Here is a 14,378-nt window from a genome sequence, read left to right as displayed (position 1 = left end):
CCAATGCAAACAAACATGCAAATGTCTGGAACAACTAGAAGTACCTAACACATTAATCAGAATCGTAGAAAAAACATACAAGGCAGTCAGAGGAAAGGTTCAAGACGGAGACCAAAGATACAATGAATTTAAAATAAACAAAGGAATGAAAGAGAATAATAGAAAAAGAATTTAACATAACAATTTCAATTCAGCAAACTATAACAATAGTAATGAGTAAATAACCAATAAGTTGTAAACTAGTCGATGGAGTTAACATGGTACAAGTAATAGAAATAAAGTACCTAGGGATTACAACTATGAATGCGTAACACTATAAGACCAATAATGACGAAAGTATTACTCGTATAAACAAATCCCGGCACAGCCAAAACCCAAAGATTGCTGGAAACCACAAAAATGAGAATAAAATGAGAAAATAAGGAGTGATGAGATCAAAATAAAATGTAATGTACAGGATACAAATAAGTAGATACTAAATAGAAAAAAAAATGGAACAATTATATCAATTGCGGACACAAGTATCGTTAAAATAGCAAGGCACAAATCACCAAGTGGTAGATTTTTTTAATTTGACATCAATATGATGTTCTCATTATTACAATCTAGTCTATAACACCAATAAGCAATTTAATTCTAACCTAACTTAATTAACAGAATCTATTAATACCAAGTTAAACTCTTTAACATTCCTAGTTTTACTACAATTGATCATAACATAAGGTTATGATCATCTGTAGTTTTACTATCTTGGTCTCATTAACACTCGCTTTGTCAGATCAAGTGGTTTTGTTCGTTTAAGTCGTCTAATCACGTTAGTATTGTCTAAGAGTTGACGAACCTCTGGATTTACGTGCTTATGAAGCCATTTTTCATAGCTCTTAGCTAATGTTTGACAAGGTAAGAGCAAGTACCTCAGTGACAGTTTCTACATTAAGTGTTTATGGAGGTTATCGTTACGAACATACCAGAGGCATCGACTATTCCTTGAATTACTTTGTTCTGGAACTTTTGTATGACACTTACATGTTGCTGAGCAAATCTCTTTTCTTTAAGTGATCTTTAGATCACGTCCGTGATGAGGCTTTATATCAATTGTATTGTGATCAATTGTAGAGTGCCGATTTTGTAATCTGAATTAGTGATTAGGGATGAGTCATGTTTCTTCGATAATAGGTTTCAGCCTCTTGAGCAAGAGCAGTTAGAACAGTTTTGACATTATAGGTAGCAAGTATATTGGCTGATACGACTTCATTTCATATGGTGGGTTGATTGTTTTGGGATCATGATGATTTCAGTTACCTTCCAAACGAAACCATGCGTTAATTAGATTAGTAATTTTAACCAGGTTCTTTGTAGGTAGCCCCTTAAGGATCTGCCTAGTTATCAGATCGTAGCTGGGGGCGTTTTTGGAATTTACGTTCATGTTGATTTCATTTTAACCTCTTCTGGTGTGATTAAAGGAATAACCACATAATCTTATCGAACAACTTCTGGAAGAGATTCATATATATTCATATATGAGTTTGTAAATACTAATGCTTTTTATGTAACAATAAAACACTGAAAACTTTGTTTTCGAAAACTTCTACAAAATTTATTATAAACTCTTATCACTACAGCTGTTTCGGCTGATTGCCTTTCTCAACTTTATTGTTACATAAAATGAATTTCCATCAAGTATCGGTCGAATCCATCACTTACTAATGCTTTTTGTTCTTTGTTTTTTGCCCAACTTCCTTGTTTATGGCTTATAGGAGGCGTCTTTGCATAATTAGTCTCTTTAAATTCTTGGTGATTTTGCAATTGGTAGATGAGATGAGAATAACTAAATTACTTATTGACTATTTGAAAGAAATAACATTTTTATTTAAATAAAAGAGTAATATATATACAAAACTAATATATCATGGTAAAAACAACAAATAAAAATCTGTGGTTAACGGACTTGCTTCAAAACCATCTCCTCACACACACACACACACACACACACACACACACACACACACACACACAAACTAAGTAGTAGAAAAAGTGTGTTGCACGCAAACGTGCAAGAGATGGAGTGACAAAGGTTTTGTAAAGCAAATAAAGCTTTAATAAATGTAAAATTTGATTAAAATTAAGGAAACATTTATGTTCAAAATTTTATTTGTAAAAGTTGAATAACCGAAAACATACTTGACAGATAGCTCGTCAAATCTTTCTCATCTAAAACATCGTTTTGTATGAAAACAGAATAATACGTAATTGTTTCCATTCATTCGTAAACAACGATTGAAGTTTGGTTTTGTTGTCTTAGATTCTCTATCAAACGGAACTGAGAGCATGAAGTTCCAGAATAGAGCGAACTAGAATCGCTAGCGGGAAGCGAATTACGGCTCGTGTTTGTGCATGTAAGGGCTCATCTGCAGAATACAATTTGGAAAATTATTAGTTCATGCACCAGTTCTTCCCTGAAATACTAAAACTCGACGAAACGAATTGTTTGCAAAACTTTTCTAAAACCGTTCGCGATAACAGACATGTGACGGACATTGTTATTCTCCACAGCTTATTATGTAAAAATTCTTCATAACTTAGTAGGTAAATAGAGCTATAGTGTTGTTTATTATGTTTATGTAGAGAATATTAAACGAATATGTTCTAAATATGATAGATTATGTACCGACAATATTTTTAATATAAATTTCTTCATACGTGTATATATATAGATATATACGTATTGATCATATATGGATCAAGCCAGAAGGGCAGAGGGTGCTAAGAATCTGCGGAGTCTAAACCACTACCTAAATAAAACAACGTTATATATAGCGACATATAATTGTCGCTCACTATCAAATCAATCCAGACTTGTAGAACTGGTAAAAGAAACAGAAAACATAAAATGGGACGTCATAGGAATCAGCGAAGTAAGACGGAAAAATGAAGAGCTATTAGAATTAAGGCACATCAACTGGCAGAACAGACCGTATTGGATTCCTAATCAACAAGACATGGAATCAAAGAATAGTGGAAATAACTAGTATCTCGGATAGAGTAGCTAGCTTAACCCTACAACTATTAAAGAGATACAATATACAAAGTATAAAAATATACGCCCCAAAGATTACTCACACTGACGAAAAAATAGAGGAACTCTACAGTAACATAAATAAAGCACTAAATAATAATAAAAGTCACTTCAAGTATTTAATTGGTGATTTTAGAAAAGAGCCAAAGAGAAATGACAAGGACCAAGTCGTGTGAAAGTATGGAGTCGGTGATAGAAATGAGAGGGGAGAAAGACTGGTTCTTTCTTATTCCTTCTTGAATCGCAGTGATGTTAATTGTGTATTTTTTTTCACCCTCTTGCTAGTTCTTTCATCTTTCCAGTCCTTAATGACGGCTTAATATTCCATGTTGCTATTTTTAATATATTTTGTTTGATTCCTTTGTATTTTTTCTTTTTTGTTCCCTGATCTTTGGACGTAAAAGTAATACGTATGTCACAAATCACAACCACTGGTTTTTTTTTTTTTTTTTTTATTCAGTTTGATGGCCTTGGCCGAGCCAATTAGCCAGACAAATTTAAAGACAAACAATTTTTACAATCAGAGGAATTTTTTACAATTAGAGGAATAAACATATAATCATCCGTACAATCTAACGTGCAATTAGTAATAATTAGCAATTAACAATTAATAATTAGTAATTAGTAAAACCACTGGTTCAATATAAGTATAATAAATTAGTGCAAATCCTGCCCTATGCTGATGATATCAATATTGTTATAAGAACGGAAAACGCTGTACGAGAGCTTAAAAACCTATATTGGTTTTTAAGGATTTTTAATTTTACTTCAAAGTTTTCCACCTTTATAATGACCCTTTATGACCCTTTTATGATTTATAATGACCCTTTATAATGACACTTTTTGCTATTTTCGTAAATTCTTTAATTTTCCACTTTCAGTATATGTTGGAAAAATTTGGTCACCCCTCTTTTATTATCTTTATATCTTCCAAATCTGGATCAAAGCCAGTTATTACCAGATTGCTCCTAACTCTTTCGTTTTTTAATTTCGCTACTCTCTTTCCTTTTTCCATTTTATCTATCCTCTCCTCCATTTCGTTTATTTTCTGTTTCACTTCCTTATTCCTGTCTATACTGCTTAAGTATATTTTTTATTTCTTGGATATCTGTAATTAGTTTTGTTACATTCTCAGTCAGTTTTCCTAACATTTTTAGTGTCAGATCCATTTTATTTTCCTTTAGATTTTTTCCACTTCCACCATTCCACCTTTTTTCGGCTATTATCCGTATCAAATTCGTTATCGTCACTATTCATTGTTATCCATTGTTAGTTTCCGCGCTTTCTAATTCCTCTAGTCTTTGCAGTTCCGCGAAAGTGTCAAAAATCAGTCTTCCCATCGGATCTCTATTCAGGACTACAATTACTGCTTTATTTTTACCTCGATTTCCGAATTAAATAAACGTTACTTGAAAGCTGGCAACAACGCAAATTATTTTGGCGTACTCCACCTTCCTCAAACGCCGTTATAAGCTGACCTTAACAAAACAAAAGGAAAAACAAAAAGCAAATCTGTTAGATTGAGTGAGTGAGTAAGGATGAGGATACAGAACATCAAATGAACAGTACTAGATCCCCAAAGAGTAACCAAAGTGATGACAAATAATATCAATTTCAAAAAACCCAAGATTTGACCTAATAACAGGATAATATTACAACTATTATCTAGGATGGCCATCACAAAATGATATTCACTAATTTGTTGATGAAAATTGAGACTTACCTTTGTTTTTCTTTGTTTAAAGACCACCAACGATACGATGACGGTGAGGGCCATACAGGCCAGTTGTATACACATAATGGCGGTCTTCAAATAAACGTCCTGGTTTGCGGGGCAAATTCCTGCCGAATCACAAAAGTCGCATTTTTCTGGACAGGGAACGCATCTGAAACAACGGAAACAAAACAAGTTTAATTAAAATTTAGCGATTTAGGCCTTTTGTGATGAACGGTAGCAAACAAAACACATGAAAGGACGGACGTAAGTGACCGAAACAACAACTTTTCATTACAATCTAGGTAAACTTTATATAGGGACTGTCTAAAAGCTAATGTGCAAAACTTTTGCTCGGAGACTATTAAACATTTTTAAACAAAAACTGGGAAAAATGTTTGTTTTATTCATCGTAAGTTTTTGATGTTTGCATTTATTTTTATTATTCTACAGTTATTCAATTTTTTTACTTTAATTTTTCACTCTTACGTTAAATGAACGTCAACGAAATTTATACTATCTAATGGAAATTATCTACAATTTCAGTTGAAAATATGTTTATTTGATTTCCATTTCGGATCGCAACAAATTAATTAAGAACATACATAACAGATATGGATTTAACAAAAGAAATTGCTGAAAGAAATAAGATTTAGAAATGAAGCAAAATATACATAATATAAAACTACAAGAAAAACTTTAAATGGAAAACAAAGCAGTAATACAACAAATTCAAGATGAGGTAAAAGAATAAATTAAAAATTGAAAAAAGAAAAGGATGTATTAAAGGAGAAAATAATACATTTTAAAAGCATAATTGAGAAAATAAATTAAGACAAAATGAGTAACAAAATAACAATAAAAAAAATTGGTATATATGCGGAAAACGGATAAAACTTAATAGAGAAGATGAAAAAATAGCTTTCGCTTAGTCTAAAGACCACCCTCTTTGTATACCATTAATAACTAACAAATACCTTTGTGTACATAACTAACTAAAAACTAACTTCAAAGGAAGTAAATGGAAGAGACCTATGTCCAGCAGTGGACGAATACAGACTAAGGAAGAAGAAGAAGACATAACTAACAAATCACTCCAGAATATATGTGAAACCTTTAACAAGATCAGAGAAGAACATCTAATAGAAAATAAAGAGAAGAAAAAAAGTTGGATGAATGACAATGTACTGCAACTCATGGAAGAAAGAAGAAAATAAAAAAATAACAAAAGAATGTACAAAAATATTCTGAGACAAATAAGAACCGAAATACGAAAGTCCGAAGAAAATTAGTTAAAAACACAGTGTGAAGAGATAGATTTGTTGGAACAAAAACACGACACATTTAATATGCATAAAAAGGTAAAACAAGCAGCTGGTCTTCAAAAATCCAACACAGCCAGCAAACTGCAAGATCAACAGGGAAACATCATCACAGATAAAAATCAAGAAATATGCATATGGGCCAAATACATACAAGAAATCTTTGATGATAATAGGTCCGAACATCCTCCGTCCTACATATTATATAATGACCACTTACCAATCACATCAGATGAAGTGGAAAAAGCAATATAATATAATATAATAAGGTTTCAAAACTCTAATTATTGTTGATTTATCGTCATAACAATCAATAAATGTCAGATTTCCATGGCACACTTGGAAAAAATAGAGGTATACCTATTAGAACTTTATCATTACTACCAGCATCAATTTATTACTTCATAATTTTCAAATCAAAATATTCCGAAAACGGTACACAGTATCGAGTTTTACCTAGAGTACCTTTTTCGTGTAAAATTGAATGATGTTTAAGTTTACTTGAAATTTTGATTAATAATTATACTCTTAAAAAAGTTATATTGACTAATACTTCCGATACTAAGTACGATCCGTGTAACTAGCGCCCTCTATGAGAATCAGATATAAAAACAAATTCATGGGATGTATTGGCTTCCAAAACATATTCGTATAAAATGTCATTACAATGTTGCCAGTAGTTTGGGCAAAATCGTAAAAAATGCGTAAAATTTTTTTTTTCTTCGACGCCCTGTATCTTGAAAACGGATGGCGTTACAAAAATTTTTACTAACCAAACCCCAATTATTTTTCAGTTTTTTACCTACCCTAGAGACGGGGTTACCTTTTTTTGAAACACCCTGTATAAACTATGCGAAGAAAAAATCAGCCGTACACAATTTGGTTTTCGGAACGCAGTGGGTACGAGAGAGCTCTCTTTAGCATACCAGTGCTATTTCAACGATGTAGAGAAGTGAATTGCGATATTTATGCATGCTTCATTGATTACCATAAAGCATTTGATAAATACGACAAGCTGATGGAGATATTAACAAATATTGGAATAAACACCTGTAATTTAAGAATTATTAGCAATCTCTACTGGAATCAAACATCGTCTATCCGTACAAAGGCAGGAGAATCCGATGATATCAAAATCAAACGTGGGGTCCGACAGGGATGTATACTATTACCCTTGCTGATTAACATATACTTTGACGAAATCTTTTAAGAAGCAGTGAAGATGTTGAAGCCGGAATTCGAATTAACGGAGAATGTATCAATAACATCAAATACGCGGATGACACGGTGGTATTCTCTGGCAGTTATGAAGCCCTCCAGGAGTTAATGAATAGAATCACAGAAATGAGTTAGAGATATGGACTTTCACTGAACATTAAGAAAACAAAATGTATGATTATTTCTAAGAAGAAACAGCAAATTGAAAGAATCAGTGTGAATGGTCAACCAATAGAAAGAGTAAAAACATACACCTACCGTGGTACGAACGTCAATGAAAATTGGGACCATTCTCTAGAAATAAAATGTAGGATAGAGAAAGCAAGATCTGCATTTCAAAAAATGGCTAAGCTAATCAAATGCCATGATTTATCAGTACCCATAAAAATCAGGTTACTACGATGTTATATCTTTCCTATACTATTGTACGGAGTTGAGTCGTGGACAGACGCTAATTCTAAGAAAATTGAGACTTTCGAAATGTGGCTTTATCGTAGAATCCTAAAGATATCCTATACTGAGCACGTTACTAACCAAGGCGTTTTATTAAGAATACAAAAAGGAAACGAGTTGTTAACCACAATAAAAACAGTCAAAATTGAATACCTCGGTCACATCATGAGGAACAGCGAAAGTTATGGGTTGCTGCAATTAATTCTTCAACGAAAAGTAGAATGAAAACGGGACCAGGAAGGCGAAGAATTTCCTGGCTGTAAAATCTGCGTACTTGGTTCAACACAACAACCACAAATCTTTTCAGAGCAGCAGTTTGCAAAATACAGATTGCCATGATGGTCGCCAATATCCGAAATTGATAGGCACTACAAGGTGAAGAAGAAAATCAATTTATTTAACACCAACGTGTTTACACCTATACAATGACAACTAAACTAAAACTAAAGCTGAATTGCAAGTGTTACAGCATTCTTCGATGAAATCTCGAAAATTTTAAACTTCTTCAATACTTCTTCTGTAGTTCCCTGAATTTATTCATAGCTATAGTGTATTTTTATGTATGAGAGAGTAATAAAACAATAAATTATGTATGCAAATCCCTAAACTGTTGATACGGGTGACTCAATGAAAAACAGATATTTGTCAACAAGTTTACAGAAGTATATAGGAAAACAATTTTAAATTGACTATGACCACCAGGTATAAAGGTTGGAGCAGAATAGAATACAATAGTTGTGAGAATTACTAATCCCTAAATAAGGTTGCCAGTGTCGGAGTGATGGAGGTTAACAGGTACTAATGAATTTGCAAGAAATGTAAGATGTTTATTTTATTGGTTATATATAACCAATAAAAGTTTAATAAGTACCTACCTATTTGCAAAATAAAGTTTAATTCTTTAGATAAAATAAAACGTTTTATTTTATCTGAAATGAGTGCATTCCACGAAGTAAGGGTTTCAACAATCAAACATTTAATTCTTTAATTCCAGGAATCTACGACAGTAATTGACTAGATAATTACCTTCTAAACTTATTCCACAGAAAATGTGATAGTGGGTTTTTCCATTTTGTAGGAAGGTCCAAGTGGCGTATTCAAAATTCTTAACAGTTCACTAAAAGTAGGTACTTCAGTTGCAAGGTGCAGTTTATTGTGTATACTAGTGTTATGGAAAATTTGGAAGTGCCGTGTAAACGCCGAAAAATTGGTCCTTTAACAGTTAATGAAAAAACATTAATATTTAATTGTTTTAAATCATTTACAGACAAACGTTTATGTGAAAGTGTTGATGAGACCGTTGAGTTAGTTAGCAGTACACTTGGTGTTGGGAAATCTACGATTTACAGAGGTATTAAAGAAGAGAAATGTGGTAGTTTTCAAATGCCACGTAATGCTCCAGGGAAACCAAAATTTCAAATAGAATATCATTTTAAAGAAGGACTTCGACGGAAAGTGCATGAATTCTTCTTTAGACAAGAATTTCCAACATTGGATAAAGTTCTTGTCTCAGTTCGAGATGATAAGGATTACCCAGAAATGAGTCGAAGTACGTTATGGAAACTTTTAAAAGAAATAGGCTTCCGCTGGAAAAAGAATCCCAGAAAGTCTATTTTATTAGAAAGAAGCGATATTGTCATATGGAGATGACATTTTCTAAGAACCATAAAGGAAATGAGAAACCAAAAAAGAAAAATATTTTATCTTGATGAAACATGGATCAACGAGGGTCATACACCAAATAAATTTTGGCACGATGAAACTGTTACAAGTCAAAGGCACGCTTTTGTAAATAACTTATCTACTGGTTTAAACCCACCATCAGGAAAGGGACGCAGGCTGATAATAGTACACATTGGCAGTTCAGACGGTTTTGTTGAAGGTGGTTTATTAACTTTTGAATCAACTCGTACCGGTGACTACCATGAAGACATGAACGCTGATGTCTTTCAAGAATGGTTCGAACAAATGATATATCTTCTTCCTAAGAACTGTGTAATAGTAATGGATAATGCAAGTTATCACTCCAGACTTATAGAAGGACTGCCCACAACCAAGTGGTTAAAAAAAGACTTGCAGAATTGGCTGAGTTCAAAAAATATTACGTACCATCCCGGATCTATAAGAAAGGAACTTTATTCGTTGTGTGCCCTTTATAAAGAAAAATTTAAAAAATACGAAATTGATGAAATTGCCAAAAATCGTGGAATGACAGTATTTAGATCCCCACCATATCATTGTGAATTAAACCCGATTGAACTGGTATGGGCACAGATAAAGAGTGAAGTTTCAAGAAAAAATACCACTTTTAAAATTCATGATGTTAAACAGTTGTTTTTGGAGGCCGTAAATAATGTAAAACCTGAAAACTGGGAAAAGGCAGTAAATCACACTATTAAAGAAGAGGAAAAAATGTGGAAGCTGGACAATATTACTGATAAAATGATCGAGCAGTTATTATAAATCTTGGTTCTGAAAGTTCATCTTCTGAATCTGATTTGGATTTGTAACAAGTAGCTGTAAGTTTTATATTAATATTTTTATTCATCTATTTAACATACCTTAGACGGTTTAAAAAACTCTTTTTCTCTTTTGTAATTTTTAAAAATTAAAAAAAATGTGAATTTTTTAAAACCCTTTTTAATGTAGGCCAGTCAGTTCTAATATAGTGTGTGATAAAAGAGGTCACTTTTGTTTACATACACATAACACTTTATAACACTGAAATAATTCATTTATTTTTTACAATTATTCAAAGTAATTTTTCAATTAATCTTGAGCACGCCCATGGAGTGGTCGGAGGTACCAGTTAAAATTATGCTAATTACTCTCTCGTTCATAAAAATAAACTATAAACTATGATGTCAAAACCTAGCAAAGACTCAAATAAGATCTCATCATACCGTCCAATAAATCTTCTACCGACTCTCGCAAAACTTTTTGAAAAGATCCTTATACTTACAATCGAACCTATTATCTTGGAAAATACCTTAATATCAAACTACTAATTTGGCTTTAGACAAAAACATGGTAACATCGAGCAAATACACAGAATAGTTCTTGAAAAACGTTCACCCTCTCTCGTACATTGGGTATCAAGTGAAATGGATAATCTCGTAGTCCAACTATACCTTAGTAGGTAACTTGATTCAAAATAGTTGAAATGTGTCATAAAAGTTATCAATATAGTCGCGAGCTCTATTACAATAATGTCGGTTATTCAGTCGATTATAAGTTTTTGTCATTAATCATGTGAGCGAAATCGAAACAAAAAAAATAAAAACATGCACCATTATCGCCATAATTATGCGTTGGTTTTTGTTGTTTTTCTATTTATAAATACGTAATTTACTTGCACCGTGTTATATCGATTGGTCGAACATAACGAAAATACGGCACAAATAAATGGAAAAGGAGCTTCAATAAAATCTAATGGGTCCGAAGTAATGATTGAAGGGTGACGGTGTATCTGCGTGTTTTCCCCAATAATAATTTAAATATTTCCTCGCGGGACGCGTGATTTGGTTATGATTCGACATTGATTGGGGAAGTCATTTCGAATTATTAGTACCAATTATTTTCTTATTTGTATAATTGATATTTTCTGCTGTATATAGCATCCATTAAGAACAGTTACGTACAGCAATTTTTATTATCTCATTAAGAATTAATAAATTATGATAAAAAATTTGAAAGTGTAAAGAGATTGTAAAGATAACACTAGTTTGTTGTAGTTTGCACTGAAACATTTTATAGGTAGGTATTATAGGCCTTTATAAAGAAAATTTATACGTTTTCTGCAGAGATTTCGGCATCTTCTTTTTAGTATTAACAATTTAGTGTAAAAAATGCCATTTTTTCGACTTTTTGCTTGCTATTAAAAAACTTAATATTTGAGGTCTCCTCTTCTTCTTTGTCAACCATTTTCCATCCACTCCTGAATGTAGGTCTCTCCCAATTGCTTCCATCTTTCTCTATCTTGCGCCAATCTAATCCACTGTTTGCCTGCCACTGTTCTTATGTCATCTACCCATCTTTTTTGAGGTCTTCCCATGCTTCTTGTTGTCGTCCTTGGTCTCCATTCCAGAATTCTCCGTGTCCACCTGTTGTCATTATATCGGGCTACGTGACCTGCCCAGCGCCATTTCATTTTTGCAATTTCTTCCACAATATCCCTAATTTTCGTTCTACGTCTTATCTCGGTGTTTCTAATCTTGTCTCTTAGTGATATTCCAAGCATGATTCGTTCCATTGCTCTTTGCGTTGTTTCTAATTTTTTAGCAGATTTTTTGGTAAGGGCTACTGTCTCCAAGCCGTAAGTACAAACTGGTAGTATGCATGTGTTATACACCGTTTTCTTTAAGTTTACAGGAATGGAGGTGTTTTTCAAGATATATGCTAATTTGCCGAAAGAGCCCCATGTCAGTTGTGTTCTTCTTTTAATTTCAGCATCTTGATTTGGTTTTCCTAGTTTGATAACATGACCTAGATATACATAATGTGCAACATTTTCTATGGTATGATTTTGTATTGTTATATTTGTCTGGTCTCGGCTCAGTATTTTTGTTTTGCTGTAGTTCATTTTTAAGCCTACCACTCCTGAAACTGCATTTAATTGTTGTAACATATCATTTAGTTCTTGGATATTATCGGCTATTAAAACTATGTCATCTGCTAATCGCAAGTGGTTTAAGTATGATCCGTCGACGTTGATACTCTTATTGTTCCATTCTAGTTTCTTAAAAATGTCTTCTAGAGCAAGGGTAAATAGTTTGGGAGAGATGGTGTCTCCTTGTCTTACTCCCCGTTGTAGTCTTATGGGATTAGTTTTTGTGCTTTCGTCCAGCTTTATCTGCTTGGTGGCATTTTTATATGTTTTTAATTATGTTGTGTTGTGTATAATTGTGTATCTTGAATCTATACGTGCATTTTCTAGAGATTCAAGCACTGCCCATAATTCGATGGAATCGAATGCTTTATGGAAATCGACGAACGCCATATGAATTGGAACATTATACTCGGTGCATTTTTCTATCAGTGTTCTTACGGTGTGCAAGTGGTCTATGGTACTAAAATGTTTTCTGAATCCAGCCTGCTCGATAGGTTGATAGAAATCGAGCTTATGTGTTAGGCGGTTGGTTATGATTTTAGTTAGTAATTTACACAGATGTGAGAGCAAGGATATTGGTCGGTAATTCTCGATGTTTGCTTTGTCTCCTTTCTTGAATAGTAAAATGACTTCGGAGTTGTACCATTCTTGAGGAATCTTTCCTTCATCAATTACTTTATTAAATAAAATATTTAATACCTGTTCTATTTTTCTTCCACCGATTTTCAACATTTCGACTGTAATTTTATCCTCTCCCGGACATTTATTCGTTTTTAGTTGATTTAGGGCCATTCTTATATATTTAAGGTAAAATTACAAAAGGTTATCCTTTAAAACATAAAAAAAGCTTTAAAACGGCGATTGTGGGTGACTTTAAATTTGCAAATAAAATAGTTCTAACAATAAATTCAGTTTTCTCTAAATTCGAAGATAAAACATTAAAAGGTAGTATGTCTAATATAGTTTATAGTATTTCTTGTACAAATTGTAATTTGCAATACATTGGCCATTTATCAAGGCGAATTAAGGGCCGTATTACCTCTCAAGAGTGATTCGAAGAAATATCCAGATAGGTGTAGTTTAGGTATGCACGTTAACCAAATCGATCACATAATGAATTACACAATTATCAAAATATTGTTTTTGACGTGACAACGTCTTAAATTAGGTTGTGGCTCGGAGTCATTTAAGAAAAAGTGTAACGCCCGCTCACGTCTGTTACAGTGAGTCGCCGAACGAGAGAGAGGCCCGCCGGACCGGCGAATGCCTTGCGTCTCTCTCCCACTCAAACATGATCGGTCCGCTGCGCGCGGCACTAGAGAATTAGGCGCGTTGAATCGCTAAAGTTGAAAATCGTTGAAAGTATCGTCAGCTGTGTCTGTAGTGAAAATGTGGACTGCTTAGATTCGTCATTTACAACAACTACAACAATAAAGGTAAATAATTGTACACTAATATTTCATTATCGTAAACTATGATTGATTGATTAATTGTTAGATTGACACAAAAGTTGAGAAACTGAGTTTATAGGTTATGTCATACTATTGACAAATGTTGATAGTGTTAAGTAAATTATTAGTTTAAATCACTCTGCAATCAATCGTAATTCAGTCGATTGAGAAGAAACAGCGCGTATTGCTAGTCAAACATTTAAAATAACAAATTATAACTTCTAACCTGTCAAAACAGGGCGACCAAACAAACGAACTAAACCGACCAATCACCACGCGCGGAGTTTGAATTTAACTGTGTTTAGCAAGAATTTCAAATTCCAATTTTAGTAAATGTTTTAATTTTCAACTTTACCATTTACATTTACAAATTTTAATTAATTTCAAATTTATTTAGCAAAAATTTGAACCTTCGATCTGAATAAGTGTTTTGATTTTCAAATTGATTCTTTAAAATTAAAAATATTAAAATATATATAATCAGAAGTGAACGTCACATAACATTATCTGTACTTATTATTATTTAATATGTAGG

The 14,378-nt window shown here is 32.8% G+C and overlaps 2 protein-coding genes across 3 annotated transcripts in view; one reads left to right on the top strand and one right to left on the bottom strand.

The window, feature by feature from the left end:
- The window catches only part of Pld (Phospholipase D), a 384,903-nt gene that overhangs the window by 243,686 nt on the left and 126,839 nt on the right, over positions 1-14,378 (top strand). The window lies entirely within an intron of this gene.
- Positions 1-14,378, bottom strand: part of smog (G-protein coupled receptor 158 smog) — a 182,016-nt gene that overhangs the window by 128,749 nt on the left and 38,889 nt on the right. For both annotated transcript variants that reach the window (XM_072521091.1, XM_072521092.1), the window contains exon 4: positions 4,800-4,962. In XM_072521091.1, the coding sequence (XP_072377192.1) occupies positions 4,800-4,962 (163 nt within the window). The remainder of the gene's footprint in view (positions 1-4,799; positions 4,963-14,378) is intronic.

This window comes from Diabrotica undecimpunctata, chromosome 1 (genome assembly GCF_040954645.1).
Source record: "Diabrotica undecimpunctata isolate CICGRU chromosome 1, icDiaUnde3, whole genome shotgun sequence".
NCBI classification, from domain to species: domain Eukaryota; kingdom Metazoa; phylum Arthropoda; class Insecta; order Coleoptera; family Chrysomelidae; genus Diabrotica; species Diabrotica undecimpunctata.
Note: the sequence above shows the minus strand (reverse complement) of the source record. Positions and strands in the feature narration are given on the sequence as shown.